General features: G+C 33.6%; 1 protein-coding gene across 8 annotated transcripts in view; it reads left to right on the top strand.

Moving 5' to 3' along the window:
* LOC130641608 (liprin-beta-1-like) overlaps positions 1–16,194 on the top strand; it is a 110,301-nt gene that overhangs the window by 73,804 nt on the left and 20,303 nt on the right. For all 8 annotated transcript variants that reach the window (XM_057448480.1, XM_057448479.1, XM_057448478.1 and 5 more), the window contains 3 exons: positions 12,280–12,323; positions 12,643–12,850; positions 16,017–16,163. In XM_057448480.1, the coding sequence (XP_057304463.1) occupies positions 12,280–12,323; positions 12,643–12,850; positions 16,017–16,163 (399 nt within the window). The remainder of the gene's footprint in view (positions 1–12,279; positions 12,324–12,642; positions 12,851–16,016; positions 16,164–16,194) is intronic.

Below are 16,194 nucleotides of genomic sequence, written 5' to 3'. Positions count from 1 at the left end.
GATGGAGGATCTGGGACATTATTGTAATGTTACCCACAAACACCTATTTGATATGCAGTAAGGAAACTGCTAACTAAGCAGATCATCTAATTTATGTGTAAGCCGAAGCAATATTTAGGCTATATATAACATTTTTTTAAGATCCCAGTTCATTCCCTTTTGATACGCAAGCACTAAATCTATCATTTTACCTTTCTAAATATAAGGCTAAGCTCTGTGTAGTAGCTATGTACACAAGTTAGAAAAGGCATGGAAGAGGTTGGTTCTTTTTCACTTATTTAAGCAATTTCCTGTAGGTGTGCTCTACGTATGCTTTAAAAATAGTGGAAAACAAATGATGTAATTTGCCAAAATAGGATTCCATGATTTGGAATTTGATAGAATAATTAGGCATTCGTCATCCAAATTAGACTAGATTATTCTGCTAATTAGGAGCAGTATGCAGCTAGCCTATTATAGCTAGCTAGCTACAGTAGACCTAAGTAGGCTAGTGGTATAGTTGACAAACACTAGCTAGCTAGCTACTAGTAAAAAAAATACAAAAACATTTCACTCGTTTAACAAAATATATGTCAACAATATTTATTTGCTAACTAGAGCTCTATGGAAAAAATATAAATAGAGCATATTTTCACCTCACCTCACCTGTCTTTTCGAAGTTTCTTAAGTTTTTTGTCGATTTTCGAACAAAACCTGACCAATTAGCTAGCCAATGCAAATAAAAAAGTTTTGGATAGTTAGTTCAAGGAAAGAAAGAATATGCCAAGAACTTGACGTATAAACGCATAAGAGCTGTCTCTGCATAAAAGATTCACCAATGTGTTCATTTTGTTTCCGGAGACGAAGAAAGGCTAAACAAAACACATTCCTGCGGATTGTGTGAACAAACGCATACACAAATATAATATGGTTTTTTGTCATCCCCTGTATTGTTTTCTAGTTTTGTGACTTTCAAATTGAAATTAAAGTTCAAATAATAAAAATGAAAACAACATCGAAAACCACTACTACACTAAGAATAAAAACATATGTATATATAAAATATTAGGAAGACAACTCCTCTTCTTCTCTAGTAGGCATACTGTCCATAATTTTTGGTAATAAATGACGTTTGTAAAAATCATTTAGTTTTAGCACATGACGTATAAAATAATGTTTATCAAATCAACACATAGCAATGATTAAACATCGAAATGTGTAAACAACAAAATCACAATAAGTTACACCAGCTCATCCCATTGCCATTGAAATCTGGGTGAAATAGCCACTAGGATGTTCTCTCTTTAAAACTATTTTACCACTTTCACGATGTACATAACAGGATGGATCTACAAAAAGTTCATCTGCAGAGGAAAGCATTGAATTTGTACTCAAGGGCTTTACAGCTTTCTTCTGTTACTGAAATCGAGGTTATGTATTTGTGCTCGTTCTCACTAAGCCACCAATCATTGGACACAATATAGCTCTCTCTATCAATGATTCTTAAGGGTAAAGACATGAAACCCTTTTTAGAAAATAAAAAATTATCTATTTTCACTATATCTGTAACAATATCGTACTTAAATCCAACTGATTTAAATAATATGATAATGGTGACAAAGCATTGAATACTCCAAATGGACTGTTAACTTTTCTATTATTTCCCAATGGAGACACATGAAGCAAAACCAATATTTCTATCTATTGCTTTAAGACTTAGTGAAGTTTGCACGAGTTTTTCTCTGGCCCTCTTTTTGAATTCTGGCCCTCTTTTCGAATTCTTTTTGGGCTAAACAATACAGGAAATATCTTTTTTATTAACATTCTTCTTTACAGTTGTTAACATGACAAGAGATTTAATACTAGCTTTACCAGGAACACCTCATTGTTTTAAGCAACTGGTACACGAAATATTTTCAGGTACAGCTTTAAGTTTGCTAAGTGAGTAGTCAGCTATCTCAAACAATAATGCCATAACATGGTTACAATAACCACTTTTACCAGCCGGGCACAAACACTTAGATATCTTTGATGGTGACAAGAAACATTTCTTGCAGCGATACAGAACGGACAGAAGTAAAACTAGAACTTGAATCAATATTTTCATTGATATGCAAGGAACTTTTAAAATCCATTTCTTTAATAATTGGTATTGGTTTATCCAAATCTACCAGTAATAACTTGTAATTCTTTGACCATAGTGATTTTGCTACTGCTATATTTCTTTTTATCTACAACACTGCCTTGTTTTCACGTCAAATAAAACATTACATCATAAGTTTCGAGAAAGTTGTATATATATCCTCAGTCTTTTATAAATACTGTATATTGGAGAAGTCGAACATCAAAATAATGCTTTATTCTTAAAGGGGACTTTCACAAAGCAAATTGGACGGCATGTACAGTTTTGTTTACATTTCAATTCACTTCACCGAAAAGTAGAAACAGTTCCTACTTTTTTAGCGGCAAAATATTTCGCCATAAACATTTAATCAATCAGAACGCAATATTCAATGTTTATTCTTAGAAAAACTCAAAAAGAACTCAAAATAGCTGTCTGGTTTTTAAAACCCCCAAAAGTGCTTACATTCAGTATTTTAAATTCGCCACATGTTTTTTTTTTCACGTGAAAATCAAAAACTTATTTTGCAGCTAATTTGCCGCCAAATTCGCCCTTCACAATTCCTTTCTTGAAAATCCCCCTTTATGGAAATCACTCATGAGTGGCAATGCAAACATTGGAACAATTGGCGATATTATTTTTGACATCCATCATCTTGGACATAAATTAGTGTTAATTCCCTGAAAAAGAATATATCATTTTGTATAGTTTTTTTATTTAAAATAATCAACAGTGACGTGTGGAAGTAACAATTCTGGGGAAGTACTTTTATGTGACAATTATCTATGAATTACACAAATTGACATTCTTTAAATCAATAAGCTCCTTTTAAAAAATGCAGAAAACCATGTCATGTTATAAAATGTTTGGCCTGTCTAACGCAACACATAATATGCATCTTTACATTACTTTGAAGTTCAATGGAATACAATAACTCAAGATAGTGAAACATTTGTTTAATGAACTTTGGACATGAAAATTAAATATCCACACACATTAGTTGCACTGTCAGCACTATTGTTCTCTGACACGTCCATATACACGTATGTGACGTTTAATACACCATCACTATCGTTTTCTGACACGCCCTATATTTTTGAAAATTGTGTTATATAATGACTACTCGCGTTTTGCATAACATAAGGTCAGGCCAGCATCAGAGGTATACCTGGCAAGTATAAAGATATACTTCCGATTTTTTAATTGCACAATGTGTCACACTATACAACATGGTGGATAATAAATACAACTTCTAGTAATTTGCAGATATGAAAGATTTGAGGATGATTTTCAAATTGCACAAAAGTTAAATTTACATATATTTATAAATGCTTTGAATAATCAGGTAAGAACTTGTCAGTAAATAACATTTCTGATTAAAAAATCCTTGTTTGGCTAAAGAAACAACAACGACCTGAATACCTGCAAATACTCTTGCTCTATAAAAAGCAACATACAACTGACCATGTGTAAAGGTTTAATCTGCGCTTTACTAATCGTCATAGCATAAGACAGCCTGAATGGAAGGCATACCTGGATCAGAAGGTCATGTTGCGACCTTGGAATAAGTACACTGTCTCCAATAGCATTACTAGTAAGAACTTTCGCATTAACACAGTTGTCATAAAGATGTCTTGTAATTAGGGGAACGCCATTACATAAATTTTTATTTATATTTATGTTTTTTAATAACGTAACAATGGCATCAAATTATAATTTAGGAAAATGAGGAGGCATACCTGACAGTGTATTATTATTTAAAAATTGTACTAGGTATTGGTTCCATTTTCACAAGGCAAAAACACCAACGCCATCATTGATAATAAGTGAATCATCATTTGTAACTGTTAGTATTACAGATGATGCCATTTTTTCTGGGGGAAAATTTTGAAACAATACATTAGTTTTATTGTAACGATCAATTGGATGGTACCTCCATTGGACATTGGAATAGTGGTTGTTCTTGATCAGGTACAACACTTTTCTCAAGTTGCAGAGAACCGTGCCTCATTTTTTGATCTCCTGGCCTTGTTCTTATGTTGCGAGTTAATCTAAATTCTGTAACAAGTGCCAAAGTGGAGAAATTTTGAAGCACGTCAACAATTGGTTTCAGTTGGTTTTCCTTTTCTTGCAACAGGCAAAAGCTGTGAAGAATCACCACCTTTACCTCTAAATGGAAGTTCGCTATTGCAAATGTCTTTAAAAAGACGATTAATGCATGGAAAGCAAGATTCATCAAGTGAAAAGAGATTGTTTTGCTTGTAGCTTGCTGCATTAGCACAACTTGTGCTACATGAACTGTTTTTTAAAATAGAAACTAGCAAGTGAAACAGTTATGTATCGCGGTACCGTTTTTCAAAAGAGTTGCTGCTGTACCCAAAAGTTTAAAAATAGTAATTGTAAATAAAGGTTCACCAGCACCTTCTAAATAAAACAAACCGTTATTTTGGGCTGTATTGTTAGCAACATTTTCGACATCTTCTACAACTGCATCAGCCAGTGCTGTCTGTTCGTCAGTAAATTGAGCCCTCTGTTGAAAAGCTCTTTTAGCCTCCATATCTACATTAGTGTTTTCAGCTGGAGGCATTTCACCAAATAAGGAAGATTAAAATCAGAAATTCAATAATTTAGTAAACATAATTCTAACACACAGCACCCTCGTATCTTGTCTACAAAGTATAAGGATCAGAAGGTTCACAGTTGGTAAGTATTACTGCAAAAAGTTGTCTTAATTGTCAAGGCATCTGAAAGTTGACAGCTTCCTGCAAGGTATTGTTTTATTCAGTATAATATTGCAGAGTCCACGGAATACACATGTTTCACGAAATGTTTCAGAAAACATTGCCATTCACAGTTCATAAATCTTCGAAAAATGTTGCACGATGCATATGTGATAACATATGTGAATAAAAAAACTTGCCTGTGCGAGGGTGTCCAAACTTTCCTGTCACTATGGAAAACGAAATAAAGAGGAATATCTGGATAAAGATATTGGCGAGCATTGTAAATCTCTCATTTAGCACAAACCAAGCTGTTAATTTTGTAGCTTGATTTACAGCTCTGATTTACAGATTCTTGAGTCAGGCCTTGCTGAGAATAAAACATCATGGTTACCTGGCAAGTGCTCTAGTAATGGGATATGGGATCGCTGATGCATTTTTGAAAAGACGCCATACTGATTTTAACGCACTTACAAACTGAGCGTTTAAAACGTCTGTACCTCATCGTCATCAATACGTTAATTGGTCTTAATTTTAGTACAAATCGTGACTTATAGAGGTATTTAACAGATTTAACAGACACATTGTTTGAGAGCCATGCATTCTAGACAACAACCCAGCCATTACCTAGATCAACACTATTGGCATTATGTATTCCATTATTACCACGTCTATGCAATGGATATCCATCAACTTTAGTAACGCTAGACTATAAAAGTGTCTTTGGAAAATCCCTTGTGCAAACACTATCCTCCATACATTTAGAATTAGGATTCAGATAGCCACATGGTCCATGAATCATGCACGGTTGTACAATTTGAAAAAGCTCGGATTGTTCCTGTTGATTAGGAATTTCAGCTAAAATAATTATGCTTAATTATGCCTTATCTGCATCCCTAAGTTTATCATTCTGGTCCAAATGAAGTAACAAATGACCATGAGGTAAACTCTTCTTTTAAAATTTTGTAAAATACACATGTGCTATAGTCTTACCTAGAATTCCCCTTGCAGTAACATTTTTTTGGAGTTTATTTTCAATTTAAAAACTTGTGAAACTTAGTCATGTCTATCATGTACTGATCTGCAAACAATTTAGCCGAGGGGCTAAAACTTAAAGGTAGGACAACAATACGACCTGGTTGAAGATCTTGCTCTTCAGCTCTTATATTTAAGTTGGCTGCTCTTATATTTAAGTGGTCAGCTAAACCTTCATAACTGTTAACACGCAGGTTTGTTTAATTTGCACAAATATATTCAAGTTTTTACCCTTAACCTTGACATACGAATCAACACAAAATTTTTAAAATAAAATTCTTTACCATGATGAGTCGGATTAAACCTTTCCCGAGGGGCTACACGGTAAGTATATTACTAAAACATTTGGTATTATTTCGAGTTCATAAACGTGGGGTATCCCATTTTACCAACCTGAATCACCTGTTGAAAAATAGGGGATAAAGCATTCGCTCTAAATTTGCAGATAACGTAGAAAAAAGACTAACAATGTTTATTATATCCTGAACAGTATCACGTATTCCATACAGCCGTTGTTAAAAACAGGAGTTTGGTTCCTCAGGACGGTGACTCTTAACACGATGCCATATTTGACTGCAAATCAAAGGCATGGTGGTCCACGGCAGGGGAAGTTGAAGATTTGCTCCAAACGAAGCGAAGGAAACTGCACTATTATACTTGCGTATATTGGCTTGAAGGTGCCTCGCTTCAACAGTATAATTATTTTTTAGCAACTGCCTGAACTGATCAGGGTAAGGAGACAAATTATCTAGTGCAGCTTAGCCATTATGGCAACATTTGACACACACTTCATTTTCAAACTGTACAGCTGGACAATGTCAATACCACCTAAATAATATCGACGTGTGTTACTTCCGAAACGTTACCTGAATTTTCAAACAGAGTGGGATTCGAATTTCCATCTTTTTCCAAATTATTTGGTCTGAAAATGATAGGTGCGTTATAATGCTTCATTTATGTAACAAAGATGGAGACAAGTATAGTCGTGTTCTACGCTTTACTTTTATTCTTTTTATTATTTAGTGGAAATATTAAAACTGTTAAATGTAAAAGAAAGAACGAATTAATAGAATTGGTAATGAGAAAAGGATAGAATGTATTGCACCAAAATATTCGTGCTTTGTTAGTAAATTTTAGTGGTTACAGACACCTTTTTTGTCGCATTCAAACATAGATGTGTTTACCTTATCAGAAAATCATATTTCAACTGCCGAAGATGTCAATCAGTTGTAATATCCTAGGTTATAATTTTAAAAAAAGACATCGTAATACTGGTACAGGAGGAGGTGTAGCGGTTTATAAAAATGAAAGGGTAGAGTATGTTAGGGCGATGAATTTGGCGATTAAAAAAATCGAAATCGTTGTTATAGTCTTTAAAAATTCGCATAACGTTTTTATAGCTAGCTAGAGTAATTATGATGAGTTAATACTCATAAGAGATATGAATGTAACTACCTAAATTAATAATAAAGAAGTTAAAGCTATTATTTAACAGAATGGTTTAACACAAATCATTAAAAAACCAACGTGTGTAATGCAGGATACAAAATTTTTAATCTACATTATAACAACGAACAACCCCGGGTTAATCGCTGAACACAACGTCATACCGACTAATGTCAGTGATTTAGTTGATTGCTTACGAAAATGAAGCAACAAAAAGTATGCGCAAAACCAGGAATTATGGCTGATAAAATGAATCGTGACTTTATACAAGGGAATTGGATGCCTGTACTATCTTTTTCAAACGATGCTATTAACACTTTCAATGGCATTGTAAAAGATATTGACAAACACGCACCAATTATTTGAAAAAGAGTGAAAGGTTGCCCATGCGCTTGGCTTACAGAAAACTGGAAATCAATAATGAACCAGCGTGATCAGCTTTAACGATAAGCTAGGAAAAGACACAGTAATTAAGTAATTTGTGATGCTCTCCTGGAAAATTGACCATTTCTCTTTCCGTATTTAAAAATACGAAATAAAGAAATTTTGTACTAAAAAATACGGATTTCGTATTTTAAAATACGCGTATTTAAAAAAATACGAATACAAATTTTCGTATTTTTAAAAATACAAAATTCTGTTTTTAAAAATACGAAATTCTATTTTTAAATATAGAACATACAAAATTATAATTTTAAAAATAGAATTTCATATTTTTAGAAATGTTACGTGTATCAAGTGAGTGGTTGAATAAATTGAATAGAACAATTACTCAATTTTACAAGTTTGTTTTTAATAGGTTTTTAATCTGCTCGATGATTTCACAGGGACGTTTTCTCATCATTTTAGAATGAAATACGGCAACTTTGATGCTTTGCAGGAACGTTTTTTCGTCATTTTAGAATGAAATACGGCAACTTTAGAGCTTCGCAGGGACGTTTTCTCGTCCTTTTAGAAAGAAAGAAGGCAACTCTGAGACTTCGCAGGGACGTTTTCTCGTCATTTTAGAATGAAATAGGGCAACTTTAAAGCTTCGTAGGGACGTTTTTTCGTCATTTTAAAGTGAAATACAACAATTTTGAAGCTTCGCAAGGACGTTTTTTGTCGTTTTAGAAAGAAATAAGGCAACTCTGAGACTTCGCAGGGACGTTTTCTCGTCATTTTAGAGTGAAATACGGCAACTTTGGAGCTTCGCAGGGACGTTTTCATGTCCTTTTAGAAAGAAATAAGGCAACTCTGAGACTTCGCAGGGACGTTTTCTCGTCATTTTAGAATGGAATAGGGCAACTTTCAATTCGTATCAAAAATGAGACAAACCCTAACCAAACATTACTTTTTTAAATACAAATTTCGTATTTTTAAAAATAAGAAATGCGTATTTAAAAGCATGCATATTTTTTGAAAATACGAAATACGGTTTTTAAAAAAATACGCATATTTTAAATACGCAATTCGAATTTTTGAAAATACGAAATACTGGATTCTGTTGTTTTAAAATACGAATTAAAAATAAAAGCGGTCGATTTTCCTAGACAGCATCAAAGTTATATACTAAATAAATTGGTTAAAGAGCTAAACGTTCCACACATCTTGCAACAACATTACTTGTTGATGAAATTAAACTGGTTGCCGAGAACGCAGAGTTAGTTGAAGCACTGTTTGTTGAGTCAGCTGTATGTTATAATTTGCCTTCATGTTTTGTCTGCAATGTTTGTTCTCTAATTTATATAAATATTGTGTTGTCAAGTGTAGTTACCCAAGTGTATTTAGTGTAAAAATTTAATCACCTGTTCGTGCCTTTGTGTTAATTGAATGTCAATTTGTGCAAATGTTATAAAATTTAATTGTAAAGTCAACTCTTTAGGGAATTTATATTTATTTATTTAAAAGCAAATTTTTCAGTTCACTTGTTCACTGAGGTGATCACATCTTTTTCAATGTTAATAAAGTAATAAAATCAATGTCAAGAAAGATTTAAATATTCTTATCAAGTTTATTTTTGAAAGTTCTCACACTTGGCAAGCTGGTAAGCATTATTTAATTGCTATGGTTCTGAAGCAACAACACGAAAGCAAACAACAACAATGACAGATAATGTTAGAAGTATATTTCTCTTGTTTCATGTCATAACTACACTTGAGTTTGGGGAAAGGGGGGGGATGTCAGGTTTGGTATCAGGGGGGCCCAAACCAGATGCGTGTGTTTCCATCCTTACCCTTAGTAAGACGTATCTCGTGGAAACGTCTGCGTATCTCGTGGAAACGCTAACTCAGCAACTCGCTTGGAAATTGCCTATATCTGAGCGACTCACTTGGAAATCGCCTACACCTCAGCAACTCGCTTGGAAATTGCCTACATCTGAGCGACTCACTTGGAAATCGCCTACACCTCAGCAACTCGCTTGGAAATTGCCTACCTCTCCGCGACTCACTTGGAAATCGCCTACACCTCAGCAACTGGCTTGGAAATTGCCTACTACCTGCTATGGCGTATCTCGTGGAAACGCACCTCATTTGTTAGGGAAACAAACGCATCTTCATCCCATTTGGCTGACGAGGAAGCCCGACATCCCCACCAGCGCGGGTCAACAGTGCTTCTACCTCTGGACAAAAAACTTGGCAATCGCAAGTAGCCAAATTTGGATCACCAAGAAAACCTTGAGGCAAGAGCACTGGTGTAAGCGAGCGCGCGTCTTTGATGCCAATTGATCCCTCCATCTTGCGTTGTAGATCGTTGCGTGTTGTAGTTCGTAGTATCGTTGCGTGTTATAGTTCGTTGTAGAAGACCCTCTGGGGCTACATCAATTGGTATCGTATGCACTCGTCATGTGTCGGATGATGGTCCGGTTATCGAGTTAACATAAGGGTTGTGGTTGATTGTAGAATTAGTTAATATGGTGACAGTTGTGGACATTGATGCCAGTACATGAAGTGATTGATGTACATAAAAGAAAAAGAAAAAGTATATAATAACAGGGTGGGTGGGTGGGCAAACCAAACTATTAGCAAAATGTGATGATGGAAACTAGTTGACTTTAGCTGCTCCCAATTTATAGGTAGGCAAGGCAATCTTAGGGGCCTGGATCTACAACAGTATTGGTTAGTTACCTTGAGGGCCCCTAGTGTTTATGCCTTGTGACCACCCTTTTCACTAGTCTACCATTCTAGATTTGAAATAACATTGAGTTTCTAAAGTATATCCTTCAATGATGCTCGTAGCCATCTTTGTTGACACTTGAATACTGAATGCAATCAAAGCCAAGCCTCTCAACAAGGTATAAGTACTTACTTCAGGAACCGCAATTAACATGTGGTGAACTGTTGGTCCACCACCATATAGTTTATAAATATTTGTTATATTTCACTTATTCATTTTTGAATTTCACTACATACATTTTTGTATATATTGTAGTTTGAACACATCGTTGCAAGCATCTATTCATTTTTGAATTTCACTACATACATTTTTGTATATATTGTAGTTTGAACACATCGTTGCAAGCATCAAGAGTGTGAGCAAAACTTGTCTTTTTTTGGTTAACCTTACACTGTTCCTGGATTCAAGTAGAGTGTTGTCAGTCACGATAAGACAAGTTTGTTGTGGCTAGCTATCTGGATCAAAATGATACAAGTTGAGAACTGAGGATTTACAGGATCGTAAAATGCATTTGACATTTTTTTAAAGTTGAAGATCCTTGTTAAACATGTGTTGTGCATAAATAAGTTAATATATCTAGCTAGCTATGCATATTTTCAAGGATGATGTCACTAAAGATATCAAAGTGTAAAACACTGTGTAATGTGACAGCTAGCTAGTTTGGTTTTTTGCAATCAGATTTTGTGATGAGATAATTTCTAAAATAATTTTGCGCAAAATGCTGTCTCAGTGGTCGTGACTGATAGCGAAATAATTTTTCCTGCTAAATTATCAATATTTTATTTGTCAATTAGCTATGTGTAACAAATCTTAATTGTTTAACATATAAAGGGACCCTATCACGAAAATAAAAACTAAGTATCTATATACCTTTACAATATTTTCGTGGCTGTATGGGGTAAAATACTTCATGTACTACCAGTTAACATCAAAAAAGAGATCTTTGACTTAAGATAACTAAGAATGTTTTGCATACTGCAGTAGTAACAGCATTTTAAAACCTTTGTATTAACCTTCATGTTTTAAGTTTCTTTCCCACAACATGCTACCAGCTTCGAACGATAAAGTTTGTTGTGATGAGATTGCCCCAAATTTGATAAATGTACAGACGGTAAACATTCAACAACAAATCGAACGGGCGATGTGGATGACTTCATCTTTAATTATGAATTTTTACTTTTTTTATCTTTACTCACAAATTTGTTTAGTTCTGTAATATGAAATAATAAAATAGTTCCTCACATGTTATTTAACATTTTTGCTATTTTGATATTCAACTTTTTTGTGTGCATTAGCCTATGGACATGACAATAAGGAGAAAGATATTCAATTGCTATTCCATTGATATTCCATCAAAACTTTTTTTCTTGTCATCTTGTTACATGTAAAGAAATGGTAAGAAACAGACTTAACCAGTCTGTCTGGTTTATGCAGCAAGCCAAGCCAATCGGTCTGGTCTTTAAATCAACGCTAGAAATTAACTTTTATTCAGCGGCCGTGCCGCGGAGCAGTTCACCTCTCCTTTAAACATTTAACCTAAATTTAGTGCAAATAAACTAACCTGGGCTAATAACATTAAAACAACAAAATCTTAATAATTTAATGATTTCGTAGAGGCGTATTGATGAAATTAAATTCCCACAAAATATATAAGGTTGATAGATTCAGAAAAATTTATTTTGCGAAACCTAAATTTATTGATCGCAAAAAACCTTAAAGTAAATCTAATCTCCCTCATTAGAGTAATGGACAAGATGTAAGGTGTGCTCCCAGCTTGATTATATTGTTTTTGAGGGGCAATATTATTTTTTTCATTTGCAGAGCTCAGTTAATGGCGATGATGCATTATACAGACCATTCAAAAGGTAGTACACAACGCAAATTTATTTATTACAATCTTTCATTGCTAATTTTTATTTGCCTATCGCCCACATCCAAAGAACAGCTTTCGGTTCCTTTTTCTATTAAACATCAAGTATAAGGTTATCAAGTATAAGGTTAAATTGGGAAAGTTTGATGTCGGTATTTTAGTTCTTGCTCTAAATTGTTAGGAAATTTGGGTCTTTTTGATTTTGTTACAGAATGCCTTTTTGGATACTTGGAACAGTTTTAAAAATAAGTCTTCTTTTTAACATGTTGGTCTAACAAAAACAGAAATCGACCACAGTTGTGTTTACATTATAGAATGATAAGCGAGTCTCCGTTTGTAACTTGGACGAGTGATCAAGTGCAAGATTGGCTCCGTGATGAAGGCCTTGAGGAGTATGTTAACGCATGTGCAAAATGTGTACGTAGAGGTGAAGAGTTACTGAAGTTCACATACGCAGAATATGAAAGAGATCTTGGTATAACCGATCCATTAATTAAGAAGAAACTTAACTTGGCTTTAAAGGTTTGTTTATCGCTGGTACTACCTGGTTTGTGCTAGTTTTTGTGTGTAATAATATTTACTAGTTATTTACTTAAACAATTAGTACACGAAAATTGGTTCGTGATAAGATTTGCGCGATTGATTTTCCTATTTGAGTTAATAAATTTGAGCTATTTTTATATAAATTTGATGAGTTGGTTTTCCCTTATATTTTTCTTCCTCAATTTTGTAAAATTCTAAATTTTTTAAAATTCAAAACTCTGAAATTTTTACCATAAACGTACTTTCACAATGGCAAACTATTACAAAAACATCAAAACATGCAAACCATTAACTTGTACTCCTTATATGAAGTTGTTTAGTCTCCCATTTTCGAAAATAATTTAGTACAATATACGAACTTTCAAACAGTAAACTTCTAGTCCAGTCATTATAGCTAATTAGCCTAAAATAAATGTAAATCAGCTTGGATTTGGCAAGGATTATCATGTAAAAACGCCAGAAAAATTCTTTGTGAACATCTCTTGGGGAAAATGAGTTACAAGCATTTTTTCCTGACCAGAGTAACTGAACTTTTAAAGCCGCTTTAAAAACTGCTTTTACCACTGGATGAAGCTAAAAAAAAGATAATGCGTTACTGAGATATTAAAGGCTACAAGGCCTAAATGCTGATGTCAGCATTTCCGATATAACATTTATATGAGAGACGGAGATCAAAAGCTTTTTTAAAAGTAGTATGGTTTTATTTCTTCTTTTTGATTTGCCGTTGCGTAATCACCCTTTTCAAAAAAATTAACATATACATTTTTTTTATTTATTTCAAAGTTCAGACGGAGTTATGCCTTTCCTGAAAAATTTGAGGATATAAAACTTACTAGAAATGGAAATAATGGTCCTTTAATATCTTAAATATATTGTGTTTTTTTTTCTAGCCGCCATATTTAACGGTCTTGTTGATCTCTTATTCCCGTCTAGTAAGCGGGCTGTCGCAAAATGTTTATGTGAAACTGTAGGTAAACAAACAGCCCTAACTTTAAATGAGCACTGAGATGGAGTTTAATAATATCGCCATTATGGTAGGCTCCGTTCACGCCGTATTTTTGACTTGTTTGTCTTTGTAAAACATAGCATCAAAAAATGGAAAGAAATTTATCCCAGGAGTTTCTATTGGAAAGACACAAAAGAAAAAAATAATTTTCTCTTTATTCTATTCGCCATTGTTTTTGGAGACCACAGACAAAACGAAACAGAAAGAAGAAATCACAACATTGTCTTGTGGTTAATAATTATGATAATTAATGTTTATCGCGCTCTGTCTTTTTTTATTTATTAACATAATCGGGATTATTGCATATTATAAGCAAAAATACCCAACGGAGGAGAATGCACATTGTAATAGTTAAAGATAGTTGAAGCATTATGGAGATAATTAAATTTAGAGCATAAAAGGGGAAATTCTAAAAATTTAGGTATTCTAATTGTGTAGATCTGATAATGCCTCCTACTGTTTGAACAAAGATAAATAATCAAAAAGTAAGATAGCTAGGGAGGCAAAACTATCTTAAGAAACAACAACAAGAAGAGGTCGTTGTTGCAAAGAAGTCTGATTTCAGTAAGTTAAAACGTTTAAGTAATAAAGAATAACACAGAAACTTCGATTGATTTATCTGATTTATCATGTTCGGAACTTTGTTGATACATTTATAAAAGCATTACGATGGAAACACAGCTACAGATGCTCTCCCTCATTCATTATTTTTTCTCTAATGGCATGAATCCAGCAACCATGTGATCAATTTTGCCGTGCATTTATTATCGCATAATTCGTGCAATGAAATGTAATGGCGGTTCTGTAGACGAGGAGAAATTGGGGTGAGTTTGCTATTTCTATGAAACATTTGAACATGTTCTGGTTGTCAGTTTTCAATAAAATTTTCAGGATAATGTTTTCTCATCTATGTCTTTCAACTTTTACAATAAAATACAGGGAGCGAATTAACTGTAAATAAATTGATAGCGATAGCAATTCCAGCACGTCGCCGTCGATTTCGCGATTTTATTTTGGTAAAACGATCTATTTCTGCTGCTTTCGCCATAAGTTTAATGGTGTAATCGCTGCCTCAAAATTGATTCTACGCTCTCTTTTTCATTCAAATAGCTGAACAAACACGCTTCTTCCCGTCATCGCCAAATTGCTACCATATTTAAATTTGTTTTTAATTGTAACGCCCGTAGCTGAATTGAGAAAACATACTCGCTCTGAAGAAAGAAAAATATAAAAGACAGCATGTAAGATATCCCGTGAGAATTAAAACAATATGGTGGACTGACCGTGTGTGTTGCAATTTTTGAATTTTCTTTTACATTCATAGACTGAGGTAAAAATATGAAAAACTTATAATTTTAAGATCGCGATTTTTTACTTAAGAGCATTTTGAGATTGCTAGTCAATAAAAACAGATCGCGAATCGCTTAATTCGATCGTTGAAATAGGTACCTCAAAAAAAGTTGCCTACAGGGTGATTACGCGCCTTTAAGGATCCTGTAAGGTCTTTAGTAAAGAGAATTATTTCCTGATGGTAATTATTTCCTAATGATGAAGCAAAATCTGTATAATTATCTTAAAAAATTATCTATGCGTTAAAAATTGGAAAAGTACTTCTCTCAAAAAAATCCACCATGAGTAATCGGCATAAAATGTTTTAAAGAGAAATCTGAATTATTTCAATAGAAAAAAAACATACAAACACTGGGCTTCAAGGTAAATTGTGTTTTTCTCTGGGTTGAATTTACAAATATATCAAACAAATATATCAAGTTTCTTTCCCAAAAAGCTCTGGCAAACAGAGTTAGACCATTGTGTTCCTGACACCCGGGGCAAAATATGGTACCACATTTTTTTTTTTTTTTTTTGTTCTGAAGTTTTGCCCCAAGAACTTAAAAATGAGTTGTTAAGAAAAAAATATATATGTCTTTCGACATAAAAATCCAATAATGTGTTTTTTAAAAGTGATTATTTTAGGCAACACTGCTGAAAAAGAGGACAATTAATAAAGATTTTTTTAAAAAATATAAAGCATCAGAGTATTTGCGTAATATTTGACTGTAAAATAAGGCACAATTTTAAGACAATCTTTTTTAACCATTTTTTTGCTAAAGACATCTTTAATTTGGTACGACGTTTTAGGCAGTGACGTCAAACGGCCCTGATTATGCAGGTCGCTTAGATCATCACTGGGTAGCCAGATGGTTAGAAGACCTAGGATTACCACAGTACAAGATGAACTTCTTGCTGCACAAAATAGACGGTCGCGTACTTATAAATATGAATGTGGTAAGCATGGTTGAATTTTTTAATCTGAACA

The sequence above is a fragment of the Hydractinia symbiolongicarpus genome, chromosome 4 (genome assembly GCF_029227915.1).
Source record: "Hydractinia symbiolongicarpus strain clone_291-10 chromosome 4, HSymV2.1, whole genome shotgun sequence".
NCBI classification, from domain to species: Eukaryota; Metazoa; Cnidaria; class Hydrozoa; order Anthoathecata; family Hydractiniidae; genus Hydractinia; species Hydractinia symbiolongicarpus.
Note: the sequence above shows the minus strand (reverse complement) of the source record. Positions and strands in the feature narration are given on the sequence as shown.